The sequence below is a fragment of the Ictalurus punctatus genome, chromosome 5, assembly GCF_001660625.3.
Source record: "Ictalurus punctatus breed USDA103 chromosome 5, Coco_2.0, whole genome shotgun sequence".
Lineage (NCBI taxonomy): Eukaryota > Metazoa > Chordata > Actinopteri > Siluriformes > Ictaluridae > Ictalurus > Ictalurus punctatus.
The window spans coordinates 4,332,318-4,353,207 of record NC_030420.2 but is presented as its reverse complement, the minus strand read 5'-3'; the positions used below and the strand labels follow the sequence as shown (position 1 = coordinate 4,353,207).

Sequence of the window (20,890 nt, the reverse complement as noted above, 5' to 3'; positions counted from 1 at the left end):
GGCAATCGCGGTCGATCCGAATCAAAACACCACGTCGTTCAGGTGTTCTCGGCCCAATTGCGAACAAACTCTGGAGCGGTTTGTTTGTGGCGTAAAAAGCGATCCTTCCCACGAACCAATCCGTATAGCAGTGCATGATGGGAACTGCGTTACGTAAATAAACGTGTTTGTTTTGCTAATGGCTCGCCGCATGAAACTCGGTTTAACCTGGAACAAAAACACCGAGGTTTACAAGGTGTTGAGCGAGCGTCTTAAGGAGATGGGCTTTAATCGTTCTGTGGAAAGCCACAAAAAGCTCACGGCGCATAAACAGACGCGCTCGGACCAGCGAGAGGACCGTCTACTCACGTGTGAGACCTGCATAAACGCATTTTTCTCTACGCTTTGAAACGTTGCCTTGTGAACTCGAACCGAGCCAAGGAAAAAATCCTTGAAAACGTTGTAACGATTTAAGTACGCGTTTCGGAACAAAGCGCAGATCCGCGGGTCTGAAAACGCTTTTAGGGTGCTTTCGCTCGTTCGAGTTGAACCCTGGCGCATTCTTAGGTGCAGGTGAGAAAACAGCAATCGGACTTAAGGTGTGGACCAAACCAACCAACAACCGTGAGGTGGTCTCGGTAGGGTTTCAGTCAAACTCTAGCACGGTCCAATCGCAGTGAGAAAGCGAGCCCATCCTGAATCGGCCCAAATACAGGAAGTGAACCAAGCATGCTGGGTGTTTTGATTTGGACTGACGAACAAAAAAAAGTAAATAAACGGTCGATGGGATACATAATGTTTTAAACCTGCATCAAGTAATACATTGAGCAGTGGCTCCACGCTGCGTCTTCATCCCTACACGTCCTTCGACGTTTTTTCACGTTTCGGTTCGTTTAATCAACGGGCAATGACGAACCAAACCGTAAACGACCGAACGTATCAATTTCACTCTTTGGACTCCGGAACCAGATTAATAGGTGCAAAAACGCCTTTAGACTCAGAGCGCCTGCATTTCCAGCCTCTGCAGACCAGCTGTTACTATAGAAACAATAATGTGCTAGGACATTAACGAGTGCATTCATATTCATTATTTATATATATATATATATATATATATATATATATATATATATATATATATATATAACCTTTGAATTGAATTACAACCAGCACTACTGTATCCAAACGGTTGTTATTAAAATTTTTGTTTATTTATTTATTTTTTTTATCAACCAATAAGAATCGAGAACTCAACAGTGTTGTGGTATAAACTCTGTTACCTGGCTTTAATCTTGTCTCCTATCAAATTTCTCCTATTTCTCTAGCATATCTAAAGCTAATATGTTAGTCTGTGACCTGTGGTAACACTACATGTCATTCACATGCTGGAATGAAGCCTGGTGTTGGCATGCTAGCGCACAGAATGGAGCAGCTGGGACGCTGGGGCTCGATTAGCACCTATCTTCCTATCTGGTGGTGGGGGGCTTCATCATCTGGCAGTCTTTCTCCTTATATCTATTTATTTATTTATTTATTTATTTATTTATTCACGTACACGTCTCTATCTGCTTCTTTTTTGAGTCTTTGCGTATCCTTGTTACGTTAATTGAAAATAAATATATAATAAAATGTATATATATTTTTCTCCGTTTGTTCCATGATGCACTAAAACGGCAATCTCCCTCTGATCTGCATTCTCGCTAAACAAAGCTTTCACATGTGCTGTGATTGGTGTCTCATGGGAGTTTCCCAACCTCTCATTTCCTTCTTAATTGATATAATGAACAGCTCCCTCATGCACACACGCGCACACACACACAGCAGACAGGCGCAACAGTGTCATAATTGCAGATGTTAGCACCCCGAGTGTGTGTGAATGGGTCACAGTGGGGAACAACCGTGTGAAATGATCTCCTTGGATCTTCTCGGAGTGTTACCGTCACGAAGAAGCACGAATGAGAATCGCTGAACTTTCGCATCAGACTCTCTCGTGTCGTTCAATTTTGTATCACAAGCTTCCGCGCGAAAGGGTGTCGATGGCGTATTTTAAAAGAACGAAGCGTTAAACATTAGCCCAGATTTATTTATGAAACGCTGACTGTTCCGGTATCATTTAGCACACGGTGAAGCTTTCATTCGTGTGAAGTGGTCCGTGTCCGAATTCTGTACTCGTAGATGAACACGTTCTTGTTTTCCGTCCTCAGGTTGGAAGACCAAACGAAGAAGCTGCATAAGGACATGAAGAAAAGCACAGAGGCTGATATAGGTGTGTGGAAACGGTTGTAAAGATATGAAACTATGCGAGGAGGTGTTTATTTAGCTTCGAATCTATTTATTTATCTATTTATTTATTTACTCATTGAGCCCGCCCATGCACATGGAGCTCCACCCCCAAAACTTATGGTGGTTCAAGTAGATTTAGCATTAGCATGGACGGTCATGACGTCACTTACAAGCGCACTCAAAAGCCACGTTACAACTCGTATTTTTGTCCTCGTTCGGTAATTCTCTCTTTTCGCCATGTCCACAGACTAGCTAGGTAGCCGCTTGAATCTGAGCGCGAGAGGTTACCATAGAAACGTAAGTGGTGTTCCGTTGATTTTGTGTCGTGACACGTGCGCAGAGCGCCGCATACATGCACTGGCCGGAACATCTTGAAAAAAGTATTATTGTATACTGACTTTTCATTGACTTCGGTAGGCTGTACGACAAAGGAATTGTAATTGAATTAGCATTTTCTGCACGAATCTGACCGCTAGTGATGCGTCTACGTTTTTACCGATGATACGTCGGTGAAGGGTGAGACACCTGGAGAGCCACCAGATTTTTTTGGTCTAACAGCAACATGTTCCCGATCACTGGCCTAAAACTATTTTTTTTTTTTTTATTACAATTTTTTTAAACATAGTTTTCTACATTTGTTTGTGACGGTAAGAAGCGACACACATTGCAAAAATATTGCGTAATGAAGAGTCCATCCACTAAACACGCTTCACAAGCAGATGCATGTGAAGTAATAAGGAAGATCGTTGACGGACGCCGATTGTGCAGCGATGCCTCTGTAGTGCCAGCTCCAATTACAGCTCATGCACGTTCCTGCCAAGGCCGCTTTAACTCCGGCTGCTCGGATCAGACCCGAGAGTCTGCGTCGACCCAAATCAGACTCCTGAAACATCAACCCTCGTCAGAAGCTAACCAAACAGGATCGTTTTTATTATTATTTATCACACGACTCGTCGTTTCTGCCTCCTTTTTTCTATTTCGGTCACTCAATATTGGCCGACTAATATATTAGCTTGGTTTTAGTAGCTTCTTTTAATGAAAAGTTTGAGAGCTAACCGGATCCTACGTTCGTGTATCGTTGTTTTAGCGATGTCTAAAGCGGCCGTGAAGATCGCCGGGGACTTGCTGAGTAACCCGCTGTGCGAGCTGGACCAAGCCTTCCTGGAGTCTATGATGGCTCTGGATACAGCCATGAAACGAATGGAGGCATTCAACCAAGAGAAGGTGAGAGCTGCTCCGTCACTGCTGTTTACACATCTCCTCAACAGCCAGGGTTCCACATAAACACGCACACTGCTCACACTGCTTGTTCTTCTTCTTGTCGTTGTTGTTGTTCTTCCTCTCCTTTTTGTTCTCCTTGTTCTTCCTCCTCCTCTTCTTCTTCCTCTTCATTTTGTTCTCCTTGTTCTTCTTCCTCCTCTTCTTCTTCTTCTTCTTCTTCTTGTTCTTCTTCTTCCTCTCCTTTTTGTTCTCCTTGTTCTTCTTCTTCTTCCTCTTCTTCTTCTTCTTCTTGTTCTTCTTCTTCCTCTCCTTTTTGTTCTCCTTGTTCTTCCTCCTCTTCTTCCTCTTGTTCTTCTTCTTCCTCTTCTTTTTGTTCTTCTTCTTCTTCTTCTTCTTCTTCTTCTTCTTCTTGTTCTTCCTCTTGTTGTTGTTCTTCTTCCTCCTCTTGTTCTTCTTCTCCCTCTACTTTTTGTTCTCCTTGTTCTTCTTCCTCCTCTTCTTGTTTTTGTTCTTCTTCCTCTTCATGTTCTTCTTGTTCTTCTTGTTCTTCTTCCTCCTCTTCTTGTTCTTATTTTTTTCTTTTCATCCTCCTGTTGTTGTTGTTGTTGTTGTTGTTCTTCTTCTTCTTCTTCTTCTTCTTCTTCTTCTTCTTGTTCTTCTTCCTCTTCTTCTTTTTGTTTTTCTTGTTCTTCTTCCTCCTCCTCTTTTCTTCTTCTTGTTCTTCTTCCTCTTCTTCTTGTTCTTCTTGTTCTTCCTCTTGTTTTTGTTCTTCTTCTTCTTCTTCTTCTTCTTCTTCTTTTTGTTTTTGTTTTCTTCCTCCTCTACTTGTTCTTATTCTTCTTTTTCTTTTCTTCTTCTTCTTCTTCTTCTTCTTCTTCTTCTTCTTATTTAATCGTTTCATTTTCTTTTCAATTTCGACCGTACCTGAAACTGTGCCCGTTTTGTGCTTCCTGGTTGATCTTCAAAGTTTTTCTCCTCTTCCTTTAGCATCAGCAGTTGCTCCGAGAAGTAATTACTGACAGTTTGCACCGCCGCTAACGAAGCAGCGACTGTCGTAAAAGTCCCACGCCACTGCGCCTCGCTTTGAATTCTCCAAAACACGAACGGAGTGAACGCTAGGAATGTTTAACCTAGTGATCATAAAACGGCTCAACTCTTGACTAGCTCGTTTCAAGAACGACGAGCGATTCAGTACGTTTACGTTTCCGTATGAAATTTTTTTAAATATGCTTAATCCTGTTCCTGTTTAAACGTACTTCACTTAAAGACGGACCGCGATACTGCCTCGCAACATCCTCTTCGCCGTGTACTTCACGGTTGGCAGCGGAAAACATTTTATGCGAATGTTGTTTCTCACTTTGGCTGAAATAAACTCTGTTACCCTCTAGCAGATTGGGTATGAGTAAGGTTTTCTCACAACAGATCCCCCTCCTCCTCCCCACGACGCTCCTTAGGCGTCTAAACCGAAATAAATCTGCACTATTGAAAGATTCCAGCTTCAGTATTTTAAGTCTTTTTTTTTTCTTCACTGCAAGTGATTAAGCCAGATTTCTACGGCTGTTTATCATCATCGGAGTCCTAAAGCACCCCATATAGCACTGACAAGCACACGGGGGTATAGTAATCGCTCTCCATACAACCTGCTGACCCCGTTCACCCCGGCAGCTCAGCTGAGAGGGGGTTACAGGCCTGCCACGGTAGCGGAGAAATTTTTTTTTAATGTCTTAAATTGCACAAGATCAGATGCTCGGCCTGCTTCAGGGACCATTGTAGTGTTACGTTTCCTGTTCTCGGGTAATCTCAGAGGAAATTCTGTGGTGTGTGGGCATCTCTTCTCATCTAATGTGGCAAAAATCCAAAAAAACAGGAACATTTCAGGGCAAATTAGGTAAGATTAGTCCTTTTTTTGTTTGTTTTTTCAAGAGTCGGTCTCTAGCGGTTAGATAGGTTTGACGTTTGAACGATTCACGGCCACGTTCATGAAGATCCGTCCCGAGGATCTACCGTGGCCCGTATCGTAGAGCGTCTATAAAATGACCAACAAGAGGCACGTCCGATCACAAGCGAGCGTTCTGGACCGCAGGTCCGTTTTCCAAACAGGTTTTTTTTTTTTTTTTTTAATCGTTCTACAGATCTTCCAGGTGTTTGCACAAGTAGGGAATAAAAAAAAACAACAACTGACGACTGCACCTTTAAGATTTCCCAGCGTACTTGTGCAGTTTTAATGATTTAACATTTTTTATTGTCTGATTAGAAGACATTTTGATAGGCTAGCTTGCTGAATACAGCTGATTTATGTACTGATTTATGTAGATGATGTATGCATCATCTACGGTTTCATCTTGGCATTTCCTGTTTTCGACCCCTGGCTATGGCGATAAGGGGAACGCCTGAAAACCAACCGCAGATAAAATTCAGCCAGTGGAACAGCCAGTTCGCCGAAATGAAAAGGACGTAGGACGTGTTCCTTTTAGTCTCACGCCAACTTTCTCTAGGACGTTCTTGTTAGGGAAGTCGGTTCCTCTGCAAGAACGTGGAGGACCGGACAGCTGACGGGCTTTTGAGAGCGCGTCCGCGAAAGGTTGATGCGCTTCACACCAGGAGGAATGCGGTGTTGCGGGATATACCTCGCAGACTACGTCGGCGTCGCCTTTATCACGTGAACAGTTCTAGTCTAGGACTAAAATTCTTCCTGTTCTCTATTAGTCCCAGCCAGTTTCTGGTTTCTGGTTCCGCTCGTGGTTCCGTCAGCCAGCGTAGAGTGCGTTCAAGCACGAAAATTTCCAAAAGATCTTTCAGTTACTCGGTAACTTGTTTGTTTGTTTCTCAAAGCGTTGACGTGATAGGAATATAAAGCTGTACTTTTCCGTCAAACAGCTGAAATATGGAAGTACGTATTTAAATAATAACAGTTGCAAGGCAAGTCCGTCCTGTAGAGCTGGCTGGGATTTGCCGTTAAATGTTCACGGTTTTGTTTGTAGTGTACATCTAAGCGTTCGAGGCCTTTCGGTATGAATTAGCATGCCTGGCCTCGTTTGTATTATTCGTTGAAGACAGAAAAAAAATAAAATAAATATATTCACTGGGAATATAGCAACCTTTGCGAGCCATGCTATAAGTACAGCTCGATTTAACGCACGCTGCTGCGAAGCAGATCTCTCAGACAACAGATGTGATGCAAATGCGCTCTCGCTGCACTGACCCCACTGTCAGATTCACTAAAGCGAACACTCTCGGCAGCGTTGCTCTCTCCAGCTAAGCTCTGTGGCCTGCTATTCCAGTATATGGGCACTTGGCAGGCGAGTGATGCGTTAGCCGTGGGCGACAAGAGATGTTAGCACAGCTGATTTTTTTTTTTTTTTTTTCTTTCCCCGGCTCCGTGTTCCTGGCTGCGCCCGTGCGAATCGCTACCCCAAGATGCCGGAATGGTTAATGAGACTTCCATGAATCAGAAGCCGTACCTGCACCAAAATCCACTTCCAGTGCAACGGCTAACCAAATCAAGCTAGCTTTAAATAAAGACAATGAAACCTCTCTTCCCTGATTTTTTTTTTTTTTTTATAAATGCGCTCAAGGGCAGGTTGAGAGAGAGATAGAAAGAGAGAGGAGAAATGTGTTATGGTAATGAAGGCAGCTTCAACCCAGGCCTACAGTGTGTATATTTTAAAGTCCGTGTTTTAAAAGGCTTTAAGGCCTGCAAAGCCGAGTGGTTAGTGGTTAACGACTAGCGGCCATGACGGCGAGGGGGGGGGGTTATCGATTTATTTTCAGGGTTTGTGCTTTTTTTTTTTTTTTTTTTCTTTTCTTTTTTTGGGTTAGCTCTGTGTGTAAAGGAAAGAGAGAGAGGAAAGGGAGAGAAAGAGAGTCGGGCTGATCTTTTGCCCTCTGATTCACACGGATGCTGGTGCTTCAGCGACGCCCTCAGGCTTTGCGCTTACCTTATGGAATACTCGCTACACCCTTCACCCAGCTTTCCACATCTTCAACGCTCTCTAGCTCCACCATCAGTCCTCCTGTTTCTTCTCTCTCCACCCCCCATCCCCCCCATAGAGACAGTTCACATTTAATAAAAAGGTTTGCGTGCTAATGAAACAGCCCGTACGTGTTGATTTTACATCATGTTCTGTTTTGGTTCTCTGACACCTCATGAGCTTCACGTGCTCTTCTGGTGTCTCTGCTTGCTTGTTCCTTTCACCAGGCTAAGATGGCTGACGCGGCGACGTCGCATCCCGACGCGTAAACGTAAATCATTTTAATCGTCAACCCGAGTCAGAGACTTTCAAGGCCTCAGGGTCAAGCGAGGCGTTCACCATCCTAACCCCCCCCCCCCAATCTCCAATTCTTCCTTCGTCTTTAACATCGAAGAGAATCTGAACTGTTATTGTTAAAAATGTTTGTTTGCTAAGAACTTTCATGTTGTCGGGGCGTCCCACCCTCTCCTGCGCTCTCAAATCCAGCCGGGGCTTCGCTTTCATGTCTCATCCCCCGACGGTTCCGTCTTTTTTTGAATTCGGCGCTTGATGAATATTCACATCCTCGTCCGTCCCCTTAGGGTCTCGAGCGCGATAAAGCGGTGACATCAGCGGCGCTCTCGCACCCTCTCCGTCTCTTTCGGAGGGGGCTCGGCGCTCTTTTGGCAGGCTGTGTTGTATCCTGCTACCAATTAACTTCACTGCAGAGGATGGGCCTATTGTTTTGTTGTGCCGCTCAACTTAATGATCAATGTAATTTGATATGAAGGTTGCCACTTAGCATACTTTTCCCCCTCTTAGTTTTTTTTTTTCATCTTGTTTATTGTTTCTATTCTTGTTGTTTTTTTTTCCCCTTTAGGTCAATCAGATTCAGAAGACCGTGATCGATCCTCTAAAAAAGTGAGTGTCCATTTCTTTCTCTGCCCCTTCATGACTTCATGAACGTTTGGTTCGGATTTCAACCCGATTTATGTTTACAGCGTTTAGCAGACGCCCCAATTCACGAACTCCGGACTTGTCTGAACAAGCTAGTCAGCTAACGTTCGTTAAGTGTCTCATCAGAAGTGAACAGTGTTACCGATTTGACCAAATGACGTGTCTGTTTATTGATCTAAAGCAGTGTTTGTCGACCGGGGTTCGAGAGGTGTAATTGCAGGGGGTCGCTGGGAAAGTTTTTTTAAAAATTTTTTAAATTTTTTTTTTTTTTTATAATTGTTTAATTAATATTCTATGTACATTTTTTTTGTTAAATATTTAAAAACATATTCAAATATATCGTACGCCCATCAAGTGTAAGAACAGTTTGATACGTTTTTAAAATTAACCTAATAAAACCAATAAAATAAAAGATAATTCAGAGAGTCAAATGAAATATCACACCAACAATAAAATGTAAAGATCATAAACGGATAAAAAATGTTGAAATGTATAGAAATGACTTAAATATATAGCCTATAATTGTTGTTGGGGGGAGGGGGGGGAGGGGGGTACATGTGGATTGTTCGAAACATGCTAGGGGTCCAGAGGTCACAGAAGTTGGGAACCATTTTGAAGGTTGAGTTGGGATCAGAAATTCAGAGTTACAAGCTTTATTCGAACACAGAAGATGGGAGAACAGGTTCGGGCCTCTCGGTTCCAGTGAAGGGAGATTGTAATGCTACAGCACACAAAGACGTTCTGTACAACCGTGTGCTTCCAACGTTGTGGCAACAGTTTGGGGAAGAACCACATATGGGTGTGATTCTCGGGTGTCCACATACTTCTGGCCATTTAGTGTGAAAAAAGTGCGATTTCATGCCAATATGAGTAGGTACAAAAGTTAAGAATTAAGTGTGTGTGTGTGTGTGTGTGTGTGTGTGTGTGTGTGTGTGTGTGTGAGTGAAGCTGCTGTCCCATACGTAAGTGATCGGATGAGAGAGGAGAGGAGAGAGAGTGAATGAAAGAGGGCTTCTGGAGGAAAGTTTATTTGGCCGTCCGCCCCTCCACTCCTCTCTCCCGCCCCCGTGAGTGCTATTCCGTTCGTGCCTGCTCTCATGGGAGGGGCCGGAACAGGAAGCAGACCTTAACGAGCCGACAGGAAGAGGAGTGGGAGCGGAGACACTCCTTACAAACGCCTCTGCTCTGGAGCACTCGTGCGCACGTGTGTGTGTGTGTGTGTGTGTGTGTGTGTGTGTGTGGGATTTAGACGGAGAAAGGAGGAATGTTATCTATTTGTTTATAAGGAGCTGCTCGTTGTTGCCTCAGATCTTTATAAAAGTTCTAAACTAGTCACTCACTAGTGTGTGTGTGTGTGTGTGTGTGTGTGTGTGTGTGTGTGTGTGTGTGTGTGTGATTTAAAATTGTATTAAACACTCACTTTATTCCATATTGGTGGAAATCTGTGTGTATGTGCATTTGTGTTATCTGTGACTAAACTCTGCACTGTGTGTGTGTGTGTGTGTGTGTGCAGTGGCAGGACGGAATGGTTCTCATTTCCTTTGGCCAGTGGGTGTGTGGTGGACATGTGTGTAGGCTCTTACCATGGCCCCAAGCCCAGACTTACACACACACACACACACACACACACACACACACACACACACTACCACTTACTCATCGACAAACACCAGGTCCATAGAAAAGGCTTTAAAGATCAGGACAGGCCCAGGAAGACAAACCCGAACACACACACACACACACACACACACACACACACAAAGAGAGAGAGACATGACCATTTAAAACTGACCACTTTTCCCCCGGTAGGAGAGTGAGAGCTTGTTTTGTGAGGAAGTTACTCCATATATTTAAAAATAATAATAAAATACCGCATGCTGGCTTTTTAAGATGCGCCGCTATCCGTGGCTTTTATCAAAAACTTTCTTTTGCGCTTATGTAGTCAGCGCCATCTCACCTCCCATCCAGCGCCATCCAACGCGTCCAAACATCAGCTTTGTTTCTGTCCCGAGCCAAAATGCACTTAACCAAACCATATGCTAAGAAACAATGAAAGCCCAGATTCCATTAGTGTACGAAGAACCAGACTCGCTTAATTATTTATATTCCGCTCGCCGTTCATGTATTCAAATGACATCCTTAATGCGAGCCGCAAGAAAAAAGGTGTCGGATCTCTAATGGGTTTAGCCATCTGTTCAGCCATCAAAATCTCTAAATGCAACGATTCATTTGCGGGCTAACAAACTTTCCCTGCGTGTCTCTCAGACTCGGCACTCCATACCGCTGCTGGATCTCTTCACAATGTGCATTACTGACGCCGGCGCTGACCTTTTCCTCGTTTGCTCTTTGTTACATTAGACGGAACAGAAGCTCTCATTGATGGGATTCATACAATAATCTGTGTGTGTGTGTGTGTGTGTGTGTGTGTGTGTGTGCGCACCCGTGGTGTATCCAGACACATTTACACATTGCGTTTGTTTAAAACGGACATTATAGAAGTTGAAGGGGTTGATTTTTAAATGAAACTTCTCTAACACGTAATAAATAACGAGTCTTCGCTAGATTGAAAATTCTGTAATCCTGCGGCACTGGAGAAATGTCAACGCCTGACATTTCATCTTCCTGTTTGCAAATCCCCCCCCCCCATTCGTTTTATCTTTCTTTAATTGTGTATCTAAACCGTAGACGCTGATTACACGGCTGATAACGAGACGGGATTGCGCGATAACACTTTATAATAACTTGCAAACGCGCACGTGAAGACTCCCTTCCTATCTCGATGAACGTTTTTTTTTTTTTCTCTCGTTCTTTTCCTTTGTTTTTTAGTTATTTTGTGTTCAATTCCATTTTATATAGTGCTAACTAATGCTGATGTACATGATGTATTAACCTGCCATTTCTGTTTGGAACTTAAAAAAACGAACAAAGATTTCGCTAGGACTCGACAACAAACAATAACATTGTTGTCAATAACTTGTGATACGCCCAGTGAGCGTGCTAGTGAACATACATGAAGAATGAAAGACAGCATGGTGTGCTGTTCTAGGAAATTGATCAGTGACGGAGTGGTGCAGCCCACTGCATGTTGTTTTCCAATAAGTGTTTTTATTAACAGTTGCGATTTTTAAAAAAAAAAAGTGCTACTGAACGTCATATTTTATCCAGCTATGCAGTCGTTCCGTCACCAGCCCCTCCCTTTTCTCTCGGGTGAAGTTAAAAAGAGGAAAAAAAAAACCTGCCATGTTGCTGAGAAACCGTGAAGTGCAAAACCCGAGGGGGAAACCGTCCCGTTACAAATTTAAATAAACAAACATCTCCTTAGAGAACTTAGAAAACTACATCAACGATAGTATTTCTTCCATTATTTACTAACAAACTTTTATTTTTATTTATTTTTTTTTTACCTTAAAGTTAGTTTATTATTAGCTTAACACTGCGTTCAAGTCACTTTGGTCGGAACAAGATGGCGGTGTACCTTCTCCTCTTAATTTAACTGCAAAATAAATAAATAAATAAATAAATAAATGCAGCAAGGTGGTTTTTTTTTTTTTTTTTTTTTTTTTTTAATTAAAAAAAAAATGTTTTTAATTGATTTATGAAGCCGCTGCAAACTTTATATATGTTTTTTAAAAATTGTAAATAAAAAAAGCAAACGCATAATAATCGAAAGCAGCTTCTGGGACGAGTGAGCGTTCAATTTCAACAAATTTACCGTCAACTACAGATGTCGCGTCCGTCGATTCCACCGTGTTTTCTTACTGACACGCCCCCGACTCGGAAACTCGAGCGCGACACGAATCCCAAGTGTCCCGTTCGTAATTACGTCCTTGTGGTAAATACGATCTTTCCGACATGACTTGAACGCACCCTTCGATTACGTGGTGAATCCCCGTTACTATAGAAACGATAACCTATCAGAACAAGTGTATTCATATAAACCCCATGGTTTGGATTAAAGTCACCCGTCTGACCGATCTGAATCGGGAACGCAACACTGATGTGGTATAAATTAAATTACTTCGACCTAGAACTTTCTGAACGATTTAATTATCGTAAGTGTGATATTTTTGAAACATTGTGTCTGTAACCGAAATGATCATGAATAGGATCATGAATGATGTGCAGATTGAGCGCAGGCAGGATTTACTGGTCCTTGGAATATTTATATTTTTTTTTTTACCCCTTAGTTAGCAGAGCTTATTTTTTATTTTTATGAATATTTTAAATACTAAGCAATAGTCGATGTTTATATTTCTAATCTAAAGTGTCTCAACATTGAGATATTCATTAGAGATATCTAATCTAAATCCGCTGAAGGCAATCGCATTACCTAAACATGTTTTTTGTAAACAGTAGCAGAAAAAGCTAAACGTTTTCAGTTAATACCCAAGAGCCGAGGTAGAGCTCGCCCTCCTCTGTGCGTTCTCTGTTTCCTGAAACAATCCTTTCTGCCTTTAAAATAGTGAGTAAACTCCCATGGGCGAGGATGAGAATAAAAGGAGCAAAAACAGAGAAATGTGCGCTCCAACAGGGCGGTGATGAATAGGACCCGCCTTCGTTTTAAAAGAATTAAGCGATTCTGAATCTCACTCATCAGTCCATCCGAACCATAACCATAAGAAAAACTGTAACCGTTGTCGTAATCACAATTCCAAGCTGAGAAAAGACACACACGCACACACACAAAAAAACCCTTGTCGTGTTTCGTTTGATGAGCGGAAGACAAACATGACACTTTTTGACATTCCCGATCCTCACAAGTGGATGAACCGTCCCTCCTGCTCCTCCTCTGGCTCTTGCTGTAGTGGTCACGTTGTCCAGACTCGGGTTCGGGCCAACTTTATTAGGAACACCTGTACACCTGCACGTTTGTGCAACGATCTAATCGGCCAATCACGTGGCAGCAGCGTGATGTATAAAATCACGCGAGTCCAGGTCAAGAGCTTCAGTTAATGTTCACATCAAACATCCGAATGGAGAAAAAGTGCCGCAATAGCAGAAGACCACATCAGTTTCCTCTCCCGTCAGCTCAGAATCCCATGTTTAATAAAATGTTTCATCAGCTTTGATGTACTCTCTTCCCAGATGAAGGCGTTTATTGCACTGGGAAGTGTTCTCATCTACTTTTTTTATTTTTTACATTTTTTTAAAGCGGAACAGCCAGACTCTGTACTGATTTTAAGTACCCAGCCCTAGCTCTGATAATACACAAGGTAATGCAAGTGTCTCACAAACGTGTGTGTGTGTGTGTGTGTGTGTGTGTGCGTGATTGCCCTGATGTTGTCCTTTACACAGCTGCTATTTCAATCTACTCTGACCAGCCACCACACCCTCAGCCAGTGTAAAATTATACACTTGACTGGTGTGTTTGTTGTGTTGTGCTGTGTGTGTGTGTGTGTGTGTGTGTTGTGTTTTTTTTTTTTTGGTTGAACCAACTGATGTCTAGGGAAACATCGAAAGAGAACCGGGACACTTTATTATAAGTTGAGCCCAGTCGTGTGTGTGTGTGTGTGTGTGTGTGTGTGTACGCTGAGTCAGACAGGCCATGCCCTCGCCGGGTTGAACCAGTCTAGCCCAGATTGTTGTCTTTTTCCAGAAAAACAGCAGCAAACCCTGTCTAAGGACGATGACCAAGAAACACCAACGGTTTTGGGTAAAATTTGGGAAGAAAAGCGCCCCGGCCTAGTCCACTCTTACACAGCTCAATTAAACGGTAATAAACTGTGAAGTCACCGCACCAGACTGCCTAAACTCCTCCATCATGTTACTCGTAAAATAATAACACGCACATTGTGAGCCAGCAGTGGCCCGTGGCCATGGAATTTTGAGGGGAAGGACGACGTTTAGTGAAGACGGCCTCCGGCAATATGAAATTGAAAGCTGATCACACTTGACTTGCGCTAGAGGCTACGATCTAGGGAATTTTTCGGGTGACCCTGTAATAGGCAGTTGAGAATCAGCAACTTTCAGTCATCCATTATAGGGTCTAGAAGCTGTGTGTTGAACTATTTGAGGATTAATCATTAAGCAGGATTACCAACAAAATTTCCAACACAGCATCTCAAATAGACCGGGGAAACTGATGTATGTTCTGATGTACGTTTATTATCCCCTACATAATCCACCTTTCCCCCTCTCAATCAACCCAATATATCTTGCAATAGAAATGCTTCTGTACATCATAGGCGCGCTGTTTGCACTCGCACGTTAGTATGGAGTAGGTAGTTAGGAGTATTTTTAATCTGGCAACCCAGTCATTAACTGTCTCGTCTGCTGCACCTCCCATCGAGCATGGGGCAGCTTCATTCCTGTCCCAATGGGCCTCTATAGCACTTGATGCAGTTCCTATTTTTAGTCATTTTTTTGTGCAATAATAACTTTATGGAGTTAAAAGAGCCAGTGAGCCAGTGCTCCATGAATGTGCAACACCTAGAAAGTAAATGAAATCATCAGAACATCAGCTTATATCTGTCAAATAGTGACTTCAGAATATATATTGTTGGTCTCTCTCTCAAAAAAAATAAAAAAAGCTGAGTATGTCAGTAGATTTTTGAGTTTTCTGAAGATTAATATTTGTTTAATGTCTGATTTTATAAATGGATGAGCCACCAGTGTTTTCATCCAGAGCTTTGTCCTGTAAAAAGTCCCTTGTTCTCTTGTGTCGAAACCACATCATTTACCACAACAGCCAAATGTTGCACTAGAAAATCGAAGAAAAAAAAAAAATAAAAAAAAAATTGCGGCTCCAAATTCTATTCAAGCGGTTTCATCAAAAGAGCAACGCGACGGACGTGTGAAGCCTCACCCAAGGCAGCATTTCGGTTTCATACGTCTATGGTTTTCTGCATTAGGTGTGGTGTGGAAGAAAGCATGGTTTTTGTTCATGGTGGAAATGGTGTAACGTCATGGGTCTGACATCCAGTGCGCAACATCTGTACATCATTTTTTTGCATATTGATGTGGATGGGAAACATTTGGGAAAAGGACTAAAGTTTTACCCATGTTCGTGTGGACTAGGACTGAGATTATTTCGTGTTTGTGTGTCTCGATGTTAATGTCCTTATGTAATTTTCTGGCATTGGAAGATCTGCACATGCAGCAAGTCACGTTCACTTGGTAGGATGAAAATCGTGGGTTTTTTTGGGCTGAGTGTATAAGCCACATTTACACATTTACTACTTCTGCAAGTAGTGCTAATTACAGATGGGTGATATTTACAGAAATATGATATTGTGTGATATGGAGGCAATTTTTGAAGAATTACTGGACCATAATAATAATAATAATAATAATAATAGTTGTTGTTGTTGTAACACTACTACCAGGGGCAATTTTTTTTTTTTTTTTACCAGGGTTAAGTTGGATCTATGGAACAGTATTTTCAGTGTATGTGTTTAGGAGTTTTAAACATTCTCTGGGGAATTTAATTTAAAAAAAAAAAACAAAACACGTTTGTCTCCATAATAAAGAGCTTAATTTAACTACAGTTGTGTGACAAAACCTTAATTTTTCAGGGTTTTTTTTTTTTTCATGTACCAGAAAATAACCAGATGATATTTTTTAAGATTAGGACATAAGTGGTACAGTGGAGGCAGTAAATATTTTTTATTTTTAACAAAAAAAAAAAAAGAACAAAAATGAACTCCTGATTACTACTATTACTGATGATGATGATGATAACTGTGTTTATAACACGTACAACTTTTTTTATTTTTACTTTTTAATGTATTCATTACAGTTAGAGAGAGAGATGGACTGTTTATCCCCCCCTATCCCCCCACCCCCCATGACTGAACAGTCGGTTAAGTGGGCCAAGGTGATGTAGTGTTGAAGGGAGTGTGTGGGTTGACGGTGACGTGTTCTGCACGATATTGTGCCGCTCCCTGTTCTAGTTCCTGTGGGAAACAATCCGGGGCTTGTCTTAACAAAACCCAGCGTACTGGGGCCAGGTCTCTCTCTCTCTCTCTCTTTCTCTCTCTCTCTCTCTCTCTCTCTCTGTCTGTCTGTCTGTCTGTCGCTGTCTCTCTCTGTCTTCCGCCCTCTCTGCCTCTAGGTGAGCACTTTTTCTGATGTCATAACGATGTGCTCTGTTTACATTACAATTCCACCTTTGGGTTTGTGGTAGAAACCGCTAAAACCTTCCAGCTATCATTCATCCATTTAAAAAAAAAAAAGTGCTGAGCATTCTAATTACCTTTACTCCACTTATAGTCAGGAGGATTACCTCATTATTTATTCGCTATCATTACAAGAGCTAGTCATTCAGTTGAGACAATACCAGGATGATGTTAAAAGTTTAAACAAGCAAACACACACAAAAAGAAGAAGAAGAAGAAGAAGAAAAAAAACTAGCACTGGTTTTTAGTTAGTTCTGTGCTTTTGCTTGGCCACACCTACAACTCTTAAATGTTTTCATAATGACATTTTTTGTTAATTAGGCCCTTAATTCTTTTATCCAGCTTTTTCAAGTGGTGGTGGTGTTAATTGAATAATGAACCACAGCCCCAAACTAGCCCTTACTCTCCGTTCTCGTTATTCCTATTGGTTTCCTTTGCACAAATAATAGAAACGCTATTTTTCTCTAGATGTTGGGTTTGTGTTTTTGGCCTGAAAGAGTCTCACGTGTTTGTACTGCTTCCCTGACGGTTCTTGGCAGTGCTAAGCAGGAGCACAGTCAGGCCTCGAACCAAACCACCCGCTCCTGTTGCTAAGTTACAGCCCGAAGTTGTTGGTTTTTTTTTTTTCTTTTTTTTCCCGTCCTATTTTTAGTATCCCGATAGCAGTATTTTCACTCATTTTCTTCTGGAAAAGAAACAATTAATCACACGTCTTCCTCGCTCCTTTAATTAAGCGATAATGCTGAAACAAGGTCAGCAGTGTCTGAGCGTTTTTCCAGGTCAAAGCTCTGTCGAACGATCCTCTATATGCAAGAGCTTGACTTTCAACGATCAGGCAATCGATCTCTGACACGATCGCTGCACGGCTCATCGAAAACTTCAACGTATGTGTGCTCAATTGTATAAGACTTGATGGAAATCAATAAATGAGCTGGAAAACTTTACTGAGGAGTCAACTTGAGGGAGATGTTTGTTTTTTGTAATAGTATTACTTTTTGTATGTGTGTATATATATATATATATATATATATATATATATGTGTATGTATGTACACACTGCTGTGAAAAAGTATTTGCTGATTTCCTCTGTTTGTGTACATCTCATACTAAATTGTTTCAGACATTAAAACAAAATCTAAGATAAGTTAAAGGGAACCTGAGTAAACACAAAATGCAGTCTTTAAACGATAATGTGATTTATTTGACGCAGTAACGTTATCCAATACCAACTGGGCCTGTGTGAAAATGTATTTGCCCCATAGTTACTAACCCCAAATCTATGAAACTGCATTCGCATTGAGGGTTCAGCTGGACTAGACACAACCAGGCCTGATTACTGCAAACCCTGTTCAATCACATCAACACTTAAATAGAGCTTTTTCAACAGCATGAAGTTGGTTAAAAGGTCTTACTCAGTAACACACGATGCCAAAGTTGAAAGAAATTCCAGAAATGATGAGGAAGAAGGTGATTGAAATACATCAGACTGGGAAAGGGTTACAATGCATTTTCAAAGGCTCTGGGACTCAAAGGACCACAGTGAGAGACGTTATCTCCATTGGAAAAACTCGGCACAGTAGTGAACCTTCTCGGAAGTGGCCGACCTTCCAAAATTCCTCCCAAGAACACAGCGATGACTCATCCAGGAAGTCACAAAAGAGCCAAGGACAATCAAAGGACTTACAGGCCTCTCTTGCATCAGTAAAGGTCACTGTTCATGACTCCACTATCAGAAAGACACTGGGCAAAAATGGCATCCATGGAAGAGTGGCGAGGTGAAAACCACTGCTAACCCAGAAGAACATTAAGTGTTGTCTGAATTTTGCCAAAACACACCTTGATGATCTTAGAATGTTCTGTGGATTGACGGGTCGAAAGTGGAACTGTTTGGAAGACAGGAGTACCATTTACATCTGGTGTAAACCAAACACCGAATTCCACAAAAAGATCATCATACCTACGGTCAAGCATGGTGGTGGTAGTGTGATGGTGTGGGGATGCTTTTCTGCTTCAGGGCCTGGGCAACCTGCAATAATTGAGGGAAACATGAATTCTGTTCTCTACCAGAAAATCCGAAAGGAGAATGTCTACAGTCTTTGAAATTCAAGCGCAACTGGATTATGAAGCAAGGCAGTGATCCAAAGCGAAGTTTGGTTGCAGTTATTGCTGCTATAGGTGGCACAATCAGATTTTAAGTTTAAGGGGGCAATTAGTTTTTCACAATGTGATAGGTGTTGGATAGCTTTTTTTTAATATATGTATATATAATATAGTCCACAATTTGCTCTTGATTCTTTGCAGCTCTGCATAATGTGAACTTTGTGTGTGTGTGTGTGTGTGTGTGTGTGTGTATCAGGTACAGCAGTGTGTTCCCTAGTCTCAACATGGCAGTGAAGCGGCGAGAGCAGGCCTTGCAGGATTATAAGAGACTGCAGGCTAAAGTGGAGAAATATGAGGAGAAGGAGAAGACTGGACCCATCATGGTCAAACTTCATCAGGTACAAGCAGCTTCGACTTCCCCAGTACACCACAAACTGTTTTGTTTCATTACAAAACGCTTACAGTTTGTTTTTTTTATGGGGCGGGGCATGGTAGCTTAGTGGTTAGCATGTTTGCCTCGCAGCTCCTGGGTTGGGGGTTCGTTTCTCACTGCGGCCCTGTGTGCGCACAGCTCGCATGTTCTCCCCATGCTTCAGGGGGTTACCTTCAGACGCTACCACGCCACCGTGCACTCGACGAGCCGAGTGTAGTGGCGCTAGCACGGAAGACACCGTGTTTGAAAGACGGTTTTTCTTGGAACCTAAATGTCGCCATGTAAATAAAGTTGTACCTCAAGCATAAATTTCCCGCACAGTTCATCGACGTGACATGTTTACAGTGAAACGATTAAGATGAAGTTTACCTCTTGTCTTGAGGTCACTTTAAGTCTCGAGTGTGAATGAAGCAAGCTGTTAATTAAAATGGCATTTGAACAAATATTTAACGACCACAAAAATGTCAGTTAAACCATAGACGTTACTCACGGCGTGTATTTTTTAGGTTGGTGATGGAATAAAACTCCCGATTTAACACATTTATCACTGGTGACGTCATGAGCGAACAGACATGAGGCACTTTTTTTACTGGCAAGAAAAGACGAGTATGTTGAGGATGGCGTCATGGTGCTGTTTGTCACATAAAGCTGAACAGCACTGCGTAAAGCATTTAAAGTGTCGTGTTCATGTGCTGTTTTAAGGATACAGCGCAGCGGTTCACTGAAGCACGCATCTGCGTTATACCAACTAGATAATCTGTGCAAACTGATAAAAGCTGAGCCCCATGAAAGTCAATGTATAATTCGAACACCGCCCGTGACCTGAAGAAAAGTTGGACCACGCGACCTATAGGATTGGCCTAAAGAATCATTCATGTGAATCATTCATGTGAATCATTTGGATGTGACTCTTTAATTAATAGAATTGAGGAAAGTCTCAGTTCAAATGTCACTTATCCACACAGGAAAATAAACACTCATCCAGCGCTTTATCACTTACCGAGAGTCCATGAGAACACTACGAATATTTGGTTGCACGTATCAGTGTTGCTAATGTATCGTTGATAACCAGATTTCATTAGTGATGATTAGCTACTACTTTGTCTTGCTTTTTTTCCCCTCCTCGCTCTCTCTAATTATATTGCATATAGTAAGTAATTGGTGACGATTAATTGCAAGCACGCTTTCTTTTTAAATTCCTTTATCGGAAGCTTTAGAGGCCGGTCTCTCTTTTTTAATTTTTTTCGTTTCAATAGGAAATCCGTATTTTGCGCTACAGGCTCCTCGGCTCGTGTCTTCGTAGAGGTTGTTCCGATCCAGCCGTATCGGTCCTCGTATAGAGCAGGATTCGGTGTGTGTTCTGCCCCATCGGGGCTCTCGAGACCGATACCGGTCTCTGCTGGGCTCCGCTGTGCCGCCGGTGTTTTTTCGGAGCGCAGCGTAACAAGTGCTGACTGGAGCCTTTACAGAAATAGAGCACATGGATGCATTCGAGCACCCACGCAAGAGAAGCAGCTTCTCAACTCCGCTGCTGCACTTTAGAGGCTCCAGCACACGCACAGAGCCAGATAATTAGGTTTAGTGTGTGTGTGTGTGTCTGTTTGTGTGTGTGTGTGCGCGCATGTAAACACTAACTCGGAGACACTGTAGTAGCGAACGAGCGTTTGCAAACCGAGTCGGGTGCCGCGAGGTCACTCTATGTATATGTATGCACTCAGTAGTGTGTCAACACATAGACGCACAAAAGGCTTAGGTGCAGAAAATATATGCGTTGACCACCTACACACACCGAGAAACCGGGCTTCATCAGGGCCGTAGAGTAGCACTAAACAAGCTTCTGATTAAATACC

At 42.2% G+C, this 20,890-nt stretch overlaps 1 protein-coding gene across 1 annotated transcript in view; it reads left to right on the top strand.

The window, feature by feature from the left end:
* The window catches only part of bin3 (bridging integrator 3), a 45,252-nt gene that overhangs the window by 14,871 nt on the left and 9,491 nt on the right, over positions 1-20,890 (top strand). The window contains exons 4-7 of the mRNA XM_017467638.3: positions 2,184-2,245; positions 3,350-3,486; positions 8,314-8,354; positions 18,864-19,005. Of these exons, the coding sequence (XP_017323127.1) occupies positions 2,184-2,245; positions 3,350-3,486; positions 8,314-8,354; positions 18,864-19,005 (382 nt within the window). The remainder of the gene's footprint in view (positions 1-2,183; positions 2,246-3,349; positions 3,487-8,313; positions 8,355-18,863; positions 19,006-20,890) is intronic.